Genomic DNA, 17316 nt, shown 5'->3' on the forward strand with positions numbered 1-17316 from the left:
GGCAGAAATCCTCATAACATTCAAGATGATGTTTAGATGCGCACTTGCAATGCCAAGGCACACAGAATATAGATCAAGTGCTTGAAAATGGAATTAGAATAGTTAAATGCTTGTTTTTGATCTGCACAGATTTGATTGGCCACAGGGCCTTTTCTTGTGCTGTAGACCTCTATGACTGAACGGCTATGATCGGAATTTCACACAGCTACCTGGTTGAGTTAAGTGTACTGCGAATAATTCTTTAAAAGGTACTCAAAAGCAACGTTTAGTCATTCATTCACCACATGATGCAGGTGGCTCCCAGGGTATACTGAATGATGTGTGCATGTTAAGATGTATGATTACATAAATACCATCTGCATGAGCTGTTTAAACCACTTCTAATTTCGCCATGAAGATGGATGGAGTATTTCTCATCATCATGACTGTGGCTTTTGTTTTCACTCGTGAGTGATATTTATATATGTATATTCTACATGATTACACCATGCTTGTAGGGTACACACTCAGGGAATGAACTATCATTTGAAAAACCATTGGGAAAACGTCAACATGTTTTTAGAGTTTGAAATTTTTCAATTACAAATTTATAACGATTCAATTTAATCTATTTTCATCTGAAGCTTTCTGGTGGCAATAAATGGGAAAGTATGGGAAATGTTGATATTGCGGAAGAGTTTTATAAGATTACTTTGCCGTCATTAGAACTGAAGGAACTAACTTCATTCCATATGCAATAATTGCTTCTCAGTATTTTGCGAGGATGGACAAGTTTATAGGAAGCTGTTGGCTATCAGCCAAAAATCTAACTCATTCTTATTGAGACAATCAGGACCTTTTGACACTGTGCTAATATTAATACATGCTATATAGTTTCAGTACAATTTTCATAACTTTATAAAGGTTTTTGTTTAAAAAAAATCAATGAATTCAATGATTGAAGCATGTGCTTTTCTATTTCAGATGTGGCCACTGCAGCTAGGATGTTGGCTGGTATTGAGGTGCACCTATGCTTACGTTATGTTTTCTGAATTATCCTCACTGCTGCATATTTATTTCAGTTTAATGTCCCATTACTTTGTTGAGCTTGCTTCTTACTTTAACATAAATGATTGTTCTACTGTTCTGAATTCTAATCTATTGATCTCATCTCCCACAGCCTAAATGTCAAGATTTCCCTTATCACCCAATCTGTCCCTTGTACTCACAGCCATTGTGTGGCACGAATGGTGTGACTTACACAAATCTTTGTTATCTGTGTTTATATAACTGGTAAGTGTCTTTATAACATTCGTGAATCATTTTAGTGAAGCGCCACATTATGAACTAAGTCAGTGGCTCAAGTAAAAAAAAATCCATGTCTAAGACAAATAAAGGAATCATGAGGAGTTTTATATTTTTGGTGTGATTTATTCCAATATACAGGTGATCTTAGCCCCCCGTCGGAAGTTTACTACTTGTGTTGCATTGAGACATTGCTGGCCTGTGCTAAGGTCTTTAGTGGCTTTGCATCGATACCCAATTAGGTTTTTCCTCATATAAAAAAGTCTGTTGACGATTATTATCACAGTTCATACAGAAACAACAATTCACTGAGCAAACTACTGAGGAGCCACTATTTCCCACAAAATTATACAACATCAGCAAGAGCAAAGAAATCAAAAAGAATTTATTCTGGGAGAATTGAATGCATGCACCACTTCAAAATGTTAAGAACTGCATTTGGAAAACATCAATATGGAAATCACTCTTAAATCTGATGTAGAATTATAGAGCACAGGATTCCCTAAAGCCTATCGTGCTTGTATTGACTCATTTAAAGAGCTATCCCATTGGTTAGCATCCCTATTTTTTCCTCGTAACTCTACAAAAGTATTCTTGGTTTAAAGAATCCTGTATGACATCACTGTATCAATATTTATGACAATGCTGACAGACTTAGAGCACTGTCATGTTCTCCTACAAATGACGTACAACCGATAATGCAGCATGCTCAATTACCACCCCCACTCAAACACCAAGGACACATTGTTGCAATGATTGAATCACCAAAACCTGATCTTCTCCCTGACTCTGATGGAGTAATGAAAATCCTTGCTTCTTTTACTGCTCCTAAGAAATAACTTTTTAAAATCTCTTACAAGTTTAACACCTCTTACCTTTAATGGTTTCAACCTTCATTCTTCCCAAAATTAACTCCCACATTTCCCCCTTAGCCTTCTTGACCAGCAGGACCGTGTTGGTAAGTTGAGAGAAACAGGAGGTGGATTCTATTGTGGGCTGCAATCTGAGATTCAAAGACAATGAAAATGATGTTTGGCAAAGACAGCATCAGCCACAATCATTGTAATTTTCTCACAGCTAGCTCAACAATGTTCCTTTACTAAGGCCAAATTAACTAAAAAAGATATTTCATTACAGGTGCTATTACAGGAGAATTTTCAACTGGATTTAGAACTGTAAGGTGGAAGTAGGCATTTAAATAGTTCAGGAATTTGGATAGTAAAGCATAAACTCATTGGACATCTATGGATCATATGATGCAGGTCTTTATGATTACAAAATGGTTTTAAAAAGTAGCCATAATGCTCCTACTTAGTGGGGAGAACAAAACAAGCACACAAATTTATGATAGCTACTAATAAATCCAATCAAGAATTCAAGAGAAACCTCTTTCCTCAGAGGGTAGGAAGAACCTGGAACTCAGTAATTGAAGTTAATAGCATAATGAATTTAAAGGGAAATTTAATAAGTACATCAAGAAGAAAGGAATAAAAGGTTATGCTGAAACAATGAGATGAAGTGGGGATGAGGGAAGGCTTCAGTGGAGCATAAAAACTAGCAAAGATCACCTAGTCTGTTTCCATGCTATTCATCCTATGCAAATAAGCAAATATGCCACATTCTTTTGTAGGTTACGTAGAGTGCCTCTCTGAAGGTAAAAGACCATTTACCTCCAGAAGTCACCACCCTAATGTATTCTGTTACTAATAATACCTGAGATATGACAAGAGACTAGGTATCTGGGACCAAATGGATGGTCCAGCAGAAAATACACATTTAACCATCCTTGTGACTTACCTGCTGAGACCGATACAAGGTTGACTTTGGAAAGGCTGTCTAATTCCTGAGATGCAGTCATTGCTGGCTAGGCCAGCATTTATTGCCCATCCCTAACTGAACTTGGAAAAGGTGGTGTTTTGATGCCATCTTGAACTAGAACAGACCTTTTTGTATAGGAATACCCTCAGAGCTGTTAGGGAGGTAGTTGTAGGATTTCAACCCAATGACACTGAAGAAACTGCAACATTGTTCCAATCCAAGATGTTGCGTCACTTGGCAGGGGAATGCCATTCCCATGTATCGCCTGCACTTGTCCTTCTAGACATTAGTGGTTATGGATTTGGAAAGAGCTGTTGAAATAGTCTTGTTGAATTCCTGCAGTGCATCTTGTAGATGGTATACACTGCTGCTATTGAGCATCAGAATTCTAAAGGCAGTGAATGGGGTGCCAATTAAATGGGCTGCTTTGTCTTGGATGGTTGAGTTTCTTGAATGTAGTAGGAGCTGCACCCATCCAGGCATTTAGGGAGTATTCCAACATTCCAGACTTGTGCCTTGCAGATGGTGGACAGGCTTTGGAACATTAGAGGTGAATTAGTTTCTGCCTCATTCACAGCCCCTGACCTGCTCTTGCAAGCACAGTATTTATACAGCTGTTTCAGATCTGTTTCTGTTAAAGATAGATCCCAGGATATTGACAGTGTTGTTGATCAATAAAATTGCAAATTTGTTTTTTTTTGGGGGGGAGGGAGGGGAGTGAAATACTATTTCATGTTTATCCAACCTTGTAGTTGCATTGCAAATGTCACTATGTTCACGTATGTTCAACAGTAAGTATACAATGTAAAAGGTCTTTTCAGGATAGGAAGGAGCTAGCAGTGTCGGAATGGAAGCATAGATGGACCACTGATTGATTGAAATTTTCATTCTATTTCAGGGGAACTGGTTATAAGGTTAAAATTTTGCACGAAGGACAGTGTGGTACTGAAACTCAATCAAAGCAATCAAAATTAAACCGATCTAGAAAAATGTACAGAAGTATATTTTAAAGAGTTATGCAATTTGCTGAACACTAAATAAAGTTGAATTTCAGCTAAATAAAGTGTTGATGTTTTATTTATTACGAATAGACATTTTCTAATCAAACTGTTCAGAGATGTTACCACATACCTCTGGAGCAGGTGGGACTTGAACACACGTAAGTCACATGGCTGCTCAAACCCACCTTGCTCACATTAAGGCATTGCTTAAACTTCAACTTCAACTTCATTTGCCCATCCCACCTCTAGGGGTAGATAGTGGCCGAGTGTTATTGTCACTGGTCTAATAATCCAGAGGACCAGGCTAATTCTCTCAGAACATAAGTGGAATTTGAATTCAACAATAAATTTGAAGTATAACAAGCTAGTCTCAGTAATGGTGATTACTGATTATCATTGACTGTTGTAAAATCCTGTGTCATTAATGTGTAACTTTTGGGGAAGGAAACCCCTTGTCCTAACTTGTCTGGCCCACGTTACACCAGACCCACAGGAATGTGGTCAGCTCTCAAATGCCCTCTGAAATGGCTGAGTAATCTATTCAATTCAAGGACAATTTAGGGCTGTGCAACAAATGCTGGCATGGCTCTTGTGAGCAATACCCACATCCCGTTAAGGGGAGGTGATGGATTAATGGTATTATTACTGGACTGTTAATCAACAGACTCAGGTAATGTTCTAGGGACCTGGGTTCAAATCCCACATTCGCAGATGGTGTTTGGATTTTTAAAAAAATCTGGAATTAAGAGTCTAATGATGATGTTTGCTGGAAAAACCCATCTGGCTCACTAATGTCCTTCAGGGAAATAAACTGCCATCCTTACCTGATCTGGCCTACATGTGACTCCAGACCCACAGCAATGTAGTTAACTCAACTATCCTCCAGGGTGGACAATAAATACTGACCTAGCCAGTGATGCCCTCATGTGTTTTGAGGAAGGGTCACTTGACCCGAAACATTAACTCTGATTTCCCTCCACAGATGCTGCCAGACCTGCTGAGCTTTTCCAGCAATTTCTATTTTTATCTTTGATTTACAGCATCTGCAGTTCTTTTGGTTTTATCAGGTAAATCTTTTCCTTGGTAAGGAGGCCAAAACTGTACACAATACTCCTTGTGTGGTTTCACCAAATTCCTACACAACTGCACTAATGCTTCCTTATATTTCCACTTCAATCTCCTCATCATAAAAGGGCAACATAATATTTGCCTTTGTAATTACTTTCTGCACCAATATGTTACGTTTGTGTTTTGTGTACAAGGATATCCATCCAAATCTCTTTGCCAACATAGAATTAGGAGCATGGTTAGGCACATTTGGCCCGGCTACACCACTCTGACTGTGTCCTGAACTCCACATTTCTACTTACCTCCATAGCTCTTGATTCCCTTATCTATCAAAAAGCCATCTCACTCTAACCTAATAAATTTTTTGAGTCAACCTCTTCAAACTTCTGTGGAAAAGAATTCCACAGACTAACACTCAGAAAAAGAACTCTCCTCATCTCCACCTTAAAAGGGAGATCTCTTATTCTTAAACTGTGTCTCATAGCTTTGCATCTACCTAAAGGAAGAAACATCCTTCTAGAATCCAACCAATCAAGCCGCCTTATGATCTTTAGTTTCATTAAGATCGCCTCTCATTCTTCTAAAACCAAATACAGTGCTTCCAAACATTTCCCAAATGCAACCCCATTTTGAGGCTTCAAGATTTTTGTAAGGCCTCAATGAGATCTGTGGGAGCCACGGGGTGGGTGGAAATGTGGACAGGGATGCCTCAAAGTTGGGAATTGGGAAGGGACTGAGAAAGAACGGGGTGAGGCCAACTCAGGACCTGTTAGAGAGGGAGCACTGTTGTTATATCTTGGTTGGGGATTCGCAGCAGCCACTAATGCCACAGAACTGGTGATAAAATTTTAGTTCAGGATCCCACTTGTGGTTCCAACTCCTAGTTCCAGAAGGCCTGCTCTAATAGATATAAGCCCACTCTGTTCAAACTTCAACGTCAGAAAAACGTCTCACTCCAGAAATTTAATTGAACCGTCTCTGAAAGGGTTTTAACAGGGTTAAAACAGGATTAAAACAATGATATCCTTTTTTGAATAAGGGGACCAAAACTGTTCAAAGTACTCTATATGTGGTCTCACCAACACTCTTTACAGCTGCGGTAAAACTTCCCTACGTTTATATTACACTCTTCTTACAATAAACACCAGGCCCACTCTGTTCAATCTTTCCTCATCAGATAAACTTCTCCACCCTAGGAATTAGTCAAGTGAACCTTCTCTGAACTGACTTTAAAGTGGTGATTTCCTTTTTCGAATAAGGTGACCAAAAACCTGTCAAAGTACTCTAGATGTGGTTTACCAGTGTTCTGCACAGCTGCAGTAAAACTTCCCTACATTTATATTCCACTCCTCTTGCAATAAACACCAGCACTCCACTGGTCTTCCTCATCATTTGCTGCAGCTGCATACTAACCATTTACGATCCACGTATCAGCACTTGCAAAATCGAACAGTTTCTTGCTATTCAGGTTTCTGTTATGCAATCAATCCTCAACTAATCTATGACCTTTTCTTCCAATAAAGCTGCTCAACAAACTTTCACCCAGCATCTTATTGAATGCCTTTTGAAAAATCGAAATAGACTTCTAGGTCCATTGATTCCTTTTTATCTACATGGCAGTTAAACCATTAATAACCTTTTAGATCTGTTCAACATGATTTTTATTTCATAAAAATATGCTGAATTTGTCTAAATGTGCAGTTATGTTTTATATGTGCTGTTATCACTCCTTTTATAATGGATTTGAGCATTTTCATGACAACTAATGATAGCTTAGGAAACCTGTCATTCTATTTTCTCTCTGCCTCCTTTCCTGAATAATGGCGTTACATCTGCTATGTTTCAATCCACAGAATCTAGGGAATTTCGGAGGATCATAAACAGAGGATTGACTATATCTACAAGCACTTCTTTTAGGATACTAGGATGTAGGCCATCAGGTTCACAGAGAATTTGTCATATTTCAGGTCCAGTACTTTTTCCTTACAATATTAACTGATTTAAGTTACTGTTAGTAGATTCTTGAAACCCCATTATTTCTGGTGTGCTTTTTGCATCTTCTACATTGAAAAGAGACACAAGATATCTGTTTAATGTCTCCGCCATCTACCTGTTACTTACTATAATTTCTCAGCCTCTGACCAGGGGACTTTCATTACCTTTTTTTTGTATCCTTGTATAAGCTGTTACCATCTATTTTGTTATTACTTCCTTATTAAAAGGCATATTTTACTGTTCTCCCATACTGCTTTATTTTTGGTCAATCTTTGTTCATTTCTAAAATGCTCCTAAGCTGATTCCCTAGCATCAGCAAGTGGGAAGGGGTTGAAATCACAAGCACTCCTGCTTCTGTGCTAATAACATACAGGCAAATACTTTGTCTGTTCCCAACGCTCCTCAAAGGTTGTGCATCTGTCCTTAAGGTAGAATGTTATATTTCAAAAGGAACTCTTCCGTAGACTAATGTTCCCATTTTTCTGACACGCCATTCTCCATGACTCCACATCTTTGGATAGACCCTCTTCAAAAGAATAAGGTGCCTTAAAGGAGGTTCTCCTCCTCCTAGTGCCATCCACTTCACATTATGTTGGGAGTCATAACAATTCAAGATGTGGTATAGAAGTTAATGTGATGGGCCGCTGGTAAAATGGGATAGTGTTACACGATGGAGGGAGTATAGGGATACTTGTGCTATGCTGCGGAAAGCCAAGAAACTTTCAGGGCACATGCAAAAGATTATGCTGGACAGAATGTACTGAAGAGTTAACAATATCACCTTGCCCAGAAATGAGAAGTATCACTATTCAATTGCCTAACTTTCTCATTCCAAGGAGGGTAATGAAGTTGTGCCATCTGCATCCAGTCATGTTGCACACTTTAGCCACAGCTTTCCATTGCCACAATTCATATCCAGCTGTTTTGAAAACCTTTATAGACCAATACGCACATGTGTTGCCATCCATCTGCCCCCAGATCAAACACCTTTTTCCCTTCTTCTTGTCCTCGAGAAGCAGAAAACTGTCATTATATGGGATTACATAACTAACAAAGTGTACTTACATCTATGTGCCTGCACATATACTCAAAGTCTTCTCATTTTATTTGAATGAGGACCATCAATAAATACAGGTATTAGCAATCTGCCATAGCATAGCATATATCTACGCGTAGCATTCAATCAAAAGTACTCACAGAATGCAACAAAGGTACTTTCTGCATACGATCTTAAAAAGTTGTAAAATAGCTATCACTTTCTATAAACTTTCTGACAGTAGTAATGTAGATGGAGGGCACCTAAATAGCAAGATCAGAGAGGTAATTGCAAAGGTAAAGCAGTTATAGTGGAGGGTTTAAGTTTTCACACAAATTAGGAAACATAAATCAGTTCAAGTTGCAATGAACGTCTAATGTTTCCAGCACAATCTTTTAAAACAACAGCACTAATATTTATGGGGTGGCAGGATAGAATGGGGAAGCAAGGGGCTCTTTGTCATTGTTGCCTTTCATTTTCGGACAGCCAGCTAGGAAAACCGGTAACAAGTGGCTAAAAGTCCAGGAACTGAGGGGATAATCGCTGGCAATCTGAAGGGAGGTTGCCACAGATCGTAGCTTGGTTAGGGCACAGTTGAATGTTACAGCCATTGCTGTTTCTTAACTCTAACCATGGTTCCATAGCCTTCTCACTCTTTGCTAATAGCGAAAATTCAACAATATACATCAGACAGCAGAATACAACAAGTTTGACCAGTGATGGGCTAATGATGATGCCAAGATCACAATGTACCAGGGTGTTGTATGTCTGGAGTAACTGGATATTTTCAGGATCACAATGTACCATTCATGATTTATAATGAGCCAAAGAAGCCACAGTCAGAGACTGATGCTCTAGATTTAACTCACGAGGAACTGAGAGAATGATACATATTACATCAGATAGCCAGCAGAACCTACATTTGGGAAACACAATGAATTTCAAAAGGAGAAAATGAAGTAAACGTTTTTATTATTAATTATCACCTTCTGTTGAGACAACACACTCCGAATTTATAAACCTTAAGTTGGTATTTTCCCCAGTGCTCACATCCAAATGACATATCCACTCTGGGAAAAACAGTTCCTCTTTGTAATTTGTGCAGAGAAATCCAACCAAATTCTTGTTAGCACACTTATGATTTTACTATTGCATCGTCACCTCTGATTTTATTACCTTCTTTGCAGCCAGGAATCAGTTAACTAGATGATGACACTGTCCCTTGGCCAAACAACTAGAAACTGCACTTAAACTGGAAGATAGTCTTTAATTCCAAACTGAGAGCTTTGGTGAATCTTCTGCTTGAAGGCCTCTTCATTATTCAGTATGCATACTCTACAGTGAACAATTTTCTTACATTTGACTGCTCCAATTTCTATCTTACGTGCTTCTCTTGTGAGAGATTGTGATTTGACTGTAAATTGTGCTGTGGATCACATTCCTTGGGTTCACTATCTCCTTTCCCATGGGTCACTCAAATGCAGCTGCTTCAACTGCAAAACCATACAAGCTCTGTGCACAAGTGAAGGCCCTACCTGTCACTTTGAAGTGACACAACCCTATTTTTGCTCAGATCACCAAATTTAAACAACTTTCATTTCAATTGTATTCAAATCAAGGTTCCAGAGACAAAGGCCAGCATGCTGATGTGTTGGGATTTCACCCAATACCCATGTAATGATCTGCAAATCATCATTCCTTTAACAAGTTCTGAAGTGCAATATTTAGCCACTTATTTACTAGATAATTCAGGCAACTCTTCAAGAAACCAATAGATTTCAAAAACAGGACATGTGGCTGTATAAATACCGAGCTTTTAACTCGCATCTAGTGATTTCAGAATGAAGACCAGAATGTTCCTTACCACGATTGCTGCAAGTCTTATTTTTAATGGTAAGTGATGTTCAGAAATTTGCCGGATAATGACCTCGGGGAGGTGACGTTCTTTATGTTTCATTAAGGCAATTAAAGAACTTTGTAGTTTGCTTGCAGTAAACATTTTAAAGTTATACATGAACAATAATTTAAGTTATCTGAAGGTGTTGATGGTCAGTATTAAGGAAATTAGTTTTAATCAAAACCACAATGAAATATTTCTTTCATCGATACTAAAGGAATCATATGTATTTCAAAAGTGAAAACTAACTTTTAGGATTTTAACAAAAATGAAAAATGCTCAAGAAAATTTTGACAATGATCAATTTTCTGAAAGTTATTTGAGACAGGCTAGATGCTAACACTGATCTCTTTTTTATAATAATGACTTATTGAAGCATTTTATGCGATTTCAGTAAGGTCCCCTTTCAACGCAGTTAGAAGTAGCCCAGCTTACATCTATGCCTCCAGTAACAAACTGTATTTTTCTTTTTCAGACACTGGAAGAGCTTTTGATGATGATGTTAGTAGCTGATTTTAAATTTATTTCTGCCTTCTATATATTGTGTAGTGTTTAATTTTGATCTGTTAATATTAATTTGCTAATCTACCCTCTCAAAGCCACATTGTGAAAGATTTCCTCAACTCCCAAGTTGCCCAAAGCCATATCACTTTGTTTGTGACACAAATGGTATCACCTACGCACATCCTTGTGTACTCTGTCTTGCTGCCTTATAAGTATTGAAACAATTCTTCCCTGAATCTGTTTGTGAAATACTTTAGTAAACATCTATATAGTGAAGAAGAAAAAGTTTAATAAGAATATTAGCACTACAACAGTGGAATATTTTCATTATTCACCTGTTTAACTCAATTAACAAACCCAGTTGCAACATTACAAATGCAAAATACTTGTTTTCTACTGATTTACCACTAAGTACATGCACTTATTGTTATAAGCAGACAATTGTGAGCTCTTCCAGCCCAACCTAGGTTTTGCAGAGATAATTTAGGACATCTCCAGACTACTATGTCAAACTTTAGGATGAGATGTTTTAACCTGAGGTACCAGAACCATAACGCCACAAAGATGATTCCTGAGTTCATTATTAGGCCCCTAAATCAAAGGAAAACCAAAAGAACTGCAGATGCTGTAAATCAGAAACAAAAACAGAAGTTGCTGGAAAAGCTCAGCAGGTCTGGCAGCATCTGTGAAGGAAAAAAATCAGTTAACTTCTCAGGTCCAGTGACCCTTCCTCAGAACTGTTCTGCTGCCAAACTTGCTGAGCTTTTTCCAGCAATTTCTATTTTTGTCCCGAAATCAAAAAGGTTCTGTTTTCTTGGATCTTGGGTTTTCCTTTGTGAGAAACAACATGGAGAGACAGTGGTACTATTTTGAGAGGATGCAAGGGAACTGGAAGAGGCCATTTAACACTTTGAGCCTGTTCCATCGTTCAAATGGGATCATGGCTGATCTGTGACGCTTGTACAAGATTAGAACAGTTTATATAAAGTAAACAATGACAGACTGTTGCCATTAGCTGGTGGTACAAGGGCGAGGGAGCAGATATATTAAGCATTGTGTGAGAGATACAGAGTATATGATACAGAGCTTGTTTACATAGTGAGTAGTGATGGAAGTTAAAATGAATTCTTTCAGAAGGAAACTGGATGGCTACTTGAGCAAAATAAGCTTACAGACTATATCAGGAGAGTTGAACTGAACTGTCCTACAGAGAACTGGCATGGCCACAGTGTACTGAATGGCGTCCTTCTTTACTGTAATGATTCTATGACTAACTCGACCTACCCAGCTTTGCTGCATAATCTTTATTATCCTCGGAAAAGAAAATGTTTTCAATTTCAGTTTTAAAATTAACAACTGATCAAGCATCAATTGTTGCTTTTGGAAGAGACACCCAAGTTTCCATCATCTTTTGTGTGGTTGGTCCTGGACAAGCACAACTGCTCCATTCAGCAGAGATAGATGATGACAGGATTTCCCAACATATCATCTCCTAGGCTGTCCTTGCCACTGGAACTTGGAACATCAACTCCACTGTCTCTCTCACCAGGTGCAGGCTCTTCTAACTTACTGAGGTTGGAATCCACATCAGCACTTGGAAGAGGTGGAGAAGATAACAAGGCTTCCAAGGGTGGGCTGTACTCCTCCAACAATGTCCTCTCCAGGACAGAAGAGTGGGTCCAAGTATAGTATTTTAAATACAATCACAGAACCATACAGCATGGAAAAAGATCCTTCAGTCCGACCAGTCCATGCTGGGTATAATCCCAAATTAATCTAGACCCTTCTGCCTGCTCCTGGCCCATATCCCTCCAAACCTTTCCTGTTCATGTACTTATCTAAGTGTCTTTTAAATGTTGTTACAGTGCCCGGATCGACCAATTCCTCAAGAAGTTTATTCCACACACAAACCACTTAAATATGATCAATTATAAGATCATGAAAGCAGAGCTAGCTTAAAACAAACAGGTAAATTAGGTGATAGGACAATACAGGCACAGTGGCAGACATTTAAGGGCATATTCCAGAAGACATAGGACATAGAAGATATGAGAAAGAAAAATTTCAAGGGACCAAGTCACACCATGTAGTTAACTTAAAAAATTAAAAATACGATCAGACTAAAATTAACTTGCACAAGGATGAATGGCAGGTCAGAAGACTGTACTGAATATAAAAAAAGCAAGGAATGACTGAAAGATTAATTAAAAAGGCAAAATTAGAGTACAAGAGAAAGTTAACTACAAACATAAAGACTGATCCTAAGAGTTTTAACAGCTATTTTCAAGATAGAAGTGTTAACAAAGTGAGTCTGGGGAACTGATAAAGGAAAATAAGGAGATTAATGATGAATTGACACATTCTGCATCAGTCTGGACTATAGAGAACACAAATAACTTTTGAGAAATATCTGTAAATCAGGAAATGGAAGTGAAGGAAGAACTCAAGAATATTACAATCAGCAGGGAAGTAATACTGAGTAAATTCATAGAGCAGAGGTTTACAACATGATGTTATAGACCTCTATAAGGTCATTCCTGAGGCTCCTATGCTCCAGGGAAGAAAGTCCCAGCCTATCCAACCTCTCCTTATAACTCAAGCTTTCCAGTCCAGGTAGCATCCTAGTAAATCTTTTCTGCACTTTTTCTAGTTTAATAATATCTTTTCTATAGTATGACGACCAGAACTGTGCTCCAAATGTGGCTTTACCAACACCTTGTACAGCTGCAACAAGATGTCCCAACTCCTACACTCAATGTTCTGTCCGATGAAAGCGAGCATGTCGAAAGCCTTCTTCATCACTTTCAAAGAGCTATGAACTTGTACACCTAGATCTATTTGTTCTTTCACACACAGTAAATGAAAGGGGCTTGGGGGTTAAGTCCTGCCCTGGTTTGACCCACCAAAATGCAACACCTTGCATTTATCTAAATTAAATTCCATTTGCCATTCCTCAGTCCACTGGCCCAGTCGATCAAGATTTCACTGTTTTCCCATATAACCTCCTTCACTGTCTGTGATATCATCAATCTTGGTTTCATCTGAAAAAAATTGTTGGAGATGTGGGCTGACACGTGCCCAGGTTTTGATGAACTTCATTCTAGATTTTTAAAAGAAACGGCTAGTGACACAGTTGATGCATTGGTTTTAATTTTCTAAACTTCCCTAGATCCACTGGAAACTGCCATTAGATAAGGCTTGATTAAACCTTTTACATGGGGTCATGTTAAGTGTTTCAGTCACTTAGCGTAGGATGGGGGGGTGCAAATTTTATAAAAATGGCACAGTGGTAAACATAAATGCTGAAACAATCCAAAATAGTAAACTGATTTAATTAAAGGAATATTTTTTAAAAAATTATTATGTGTCCAGCAGCACAGCCATTTAACCAAACCTATTTTTGCCTTTTCAATTAACTGGAGCTAGAAAGAGATAGATAGTCCCGCAGCCCTTATCACTGGGGAAGGGGAGGAGACCAAGGCCAAGATAAGGAGCTGATTTAAGTAACATTGACCTTGCTTTAGCCTCTGGTGGCAAACGGATAGCTGCAGTAGAATTCATATGAAAGTGGGGATTAGAAGCAGGTTACCTTCCAGCCTGGGCTTTCCTCCTATACCAGCCTGCTTTCTGGATAGGGGAAGGGGAGGAGGAAGAAAAGGGAAAAAGTAGTGGCTTAATAAAGTCTCAGTGTTTACACACTCTCACTTGCCTTTCACTCCCTCCCTTTCCAGTCAATCTCTCACTGCCCCACAGGCAAATACATTTCCTTTCCCACATCCTGCCTTCTACTCACACTCCCCCACTCACTCTTTACCTCTCCCAAACACTCCCAGACACTTCCCTCTCACACCCTCCTTCCACACACTCTCATACTCTTCCTCACATATAAACTCTTACTCATTCCCTTCCTCTCTTCCACATATTCCCTCAACCTCTCACTCTCCTGTTTATAAATCTCTCTCTTGCTTTATTTCCCCTCATACTGCCATCATTCTATAGCTCAATCTCTCACTATTCCTCCCATTCACTGCATCATTCCCTTTTACCAATTCTTCCCTCTCCGTCAGGGAATCTCCCCTCACTCGTTTGTAGCCCTCATTCAATCCTCGTCATTCACCAACTCGCTCCTTTTCTCACACCCCCGACTCATTAATAACCCCTCACTCACTTATTCCCCAATTCATTCCCTGGCACCTCACTATCTCTGTCACTCACTACCTCATCCCTCACAAACCCAGCCCCTCACTCACTCTCTTCCACCTCACTAACTCTCTCTATCCCTCCATCACTCTCTCACACAGCGTGTGTAACCAAAAAGATTGACAAGGGCAGAGCAGTGGACATTGTTTACGTGGACTTTGACAAAGTCTTTGACAAGGTTCTACATGATAGACTGATTATTAAAGTCAGATCACATAAGATTCAGAGAGAACTTGTCAATTAGATACAAAATTGGCTTGACTGTAGAAGAGAGAGGGTGTTGGTGGAGGATTGGTTTCTGAACTGGAAGTCTGTGACCAGCAGTGCTCTGCAGGGATCGGTGCTAGGTCCACAATTGTTTGTCATTTATATAAATTATTTGGATGAGAATTTAGGAGGCATGGCTAGTAAATTTATGGATAGCACCGAAATTGATGGCATTATCAACAATGAAATGAGGTTTAGGGAGAGACTGGGACATTTTTTCCACTGGAGTGGAAGAGGTTGAGGGGTGACCTTATAGAGGTTTATAAAATCATGAGGGGCATAGATAAGGCGAATAGCAAAGGTCTTTTCCCTAGGGTAGGGGAATTCAAAACCAGGAGACATATTTTTAAAGGTGAGAGGAGAAAGATTTAAAAGGGAACTGAGGGGTAACTTTTTTTTTTAAAAAGACAGATGATGATTCTTATGTGGAATGAACTGCCAGAGAAAGTGGTACATGCAGGTACAGTTAAGACATTTAAAAGACATTTGGACAGGTACATGAATAGGAAAGGTTAAGAGGGATATGGGCCAAATACACGCAACTGAGACTAGTTTAGTGTGGGATACTTGGTCAGCATGAATGAGTTGGACTGAAGGATCTGTTTCCATGCTGTACGAGTCTTTGGAAGTTCTTTGAAGATGGCACAGTGTGGGTGAACAGGAACCGGTGGTTGTACCATACTTAGATTTCCAAAGGTAAAAGTTCATGGGGGAGCGGGGGGGTTGGGGTTTATATTTGCACAGACAGAAGATCAGCTATCTAAGAGGGTGGCAAGATGTGATGAGGGTGTGTCACAGGGACCAGTGATGGTTGCTCGATTCTTTATAATTTAATAAATGACTCAGATGAAGGACTGAAGGTATGGTTGCCAAACCTGCTGTGGCCATAAAGATTGGTAGGAAAGTCCGTTGTGAAGAGGAGTCTATAGGGGGATATGGATAGGTTGTGAGTGGGCAGAGATCTGGCAAGTGGAGTATAGTGTGTGAAATAGTCCATTTTGACAGGAAGAACAATAAAGCAGCAGATTATCTGAATGGAAAGACAGTAAGGAACTCAGAGATGCAGAGGGATTTGCATATCTCAAAAAGTTAATATGCAAGTACAGCAAGTTATCATTTATTTCTAGGAGAATTGAATACAAGATGAGGGAAGTTATGTTTCAGTTATATAGAGTACTGAATAGATCACATCTTAAGTTCAAGTTGGGGGGGGGCAACAAAAATGAATGTAGAGGTTGGGGGTAGTATAGTGATGGGGATTTTCACTGTTCTCAGTAGCAAACGGTAGGATTCCAAACAAAATGGTTGAAGCCAGGTTTTTGGACAATTGTTCAGGGCTTGAAAAGGACTTTCCATGGGAAGATGAAGGTCCAGTGGTTGTGACTCATGTGTGTACTAACAACTGAGGTAAAAGTAGAAAACAGGTTCTGTATAGATTATGAAGTATTAGGCATTAAATTTAAAAAGTAGAATCTAGTAGGTTATCATTTCTAACTTATTACCTGAGCTGTATGCAAATTAGCATAGGACATATAAAATTAGAGAGATGAATGTGTGCTACAAAGACTGGTGTTGGAGAAGTGCATTCTGGTACATAAGGCATTGGCACAAAAACTGTGGAAAATGGGTGGGATGTTCTACGCCCGAACTGTGCAGAGGCTAGTATTTTTGAAAATCATAAAACTAGGAATGTTGAGAGAGCTTTAATCTAAATAGCGGGGGCAAGGAGTCAAATATGAAAAAATGTGGTATATCAACAAGTAGAGACCAGAGGGGAAAGCAGTTCAACAGTAAATGAGGGCCAGAGCATGGCCGGAACGGACACAGAAAAACTTAAGAATGTACCAACAATCAGCAGTAGGTGCTCCAAAAATAACAAAGACAAAATTAAAGTCCCTGCATCTGAATGGGTGTAACATTCATCACAAAGTAAACAAATTGATAGTACACACTGAGATAAATATATGATGGCCATTTTGGCATTGTAGTGCAGGATGACAAAGATTATGTCATGAATATGAAGACATATATAACATTTATGAGGAATAGGATGCTAGGGAAAGGTGGAGAGTTAGCACTGTTAATCAACGATGTCATTTGTGCAATAGTTAAAGATTACCTTAATTCAGGGGATCAGGATGTACAGAGACAACAAGGTGCAGGGCTGGATGAACACAGCAGGCCAAGCAGCATCATAGGAGCAGAGAGGCTGACGTTTCGGGCCTAGACCCTTCATCAGAAAAAGG

General features: G+C 39.1%; 1 protein-coding gene across 1 annotated transcript; it reads left to right on the plus strand.

Annotated features, from left to right (window-relative positions):
• The first annotated feature begins 391 nt into the window (after positions 1-391).
• LOC125487665 (trypsin inhibitor ClTI-1-like) lies at positions 392-4112 on the plus strand. Its single transcript, XM_048619646.1, has 4 exons — positions 392-446; positions 964-1001; positions 1160-1272; positions 4001-4112. Exons 1-4 carry the CDS (start codon positions 392-394, stop codon positions 4110-4112), a joined length of 318 nt encoding a protein of 105 aa, XP_048475603.1.
• The last annotated feature ends 13204 nt before the right edge of the window (positions 4113-17316 follow it).

The sequence above is a fragment of the Rhincodon typus genome, chromosome 43 (genome assembly GCF_021869965.1).
Source record: "Rhincodon typus isolate 14 chromosome 43, sRhiTyp1.1, whole genome shotgun sequence".
Classification (NCBI taxonomy): Eukaryota; Metazoa; Chordata; class Chondrichthyes; order Orectolobiformes; family Rhincodontidae; genus Rhincodon; species Rhincodon typus.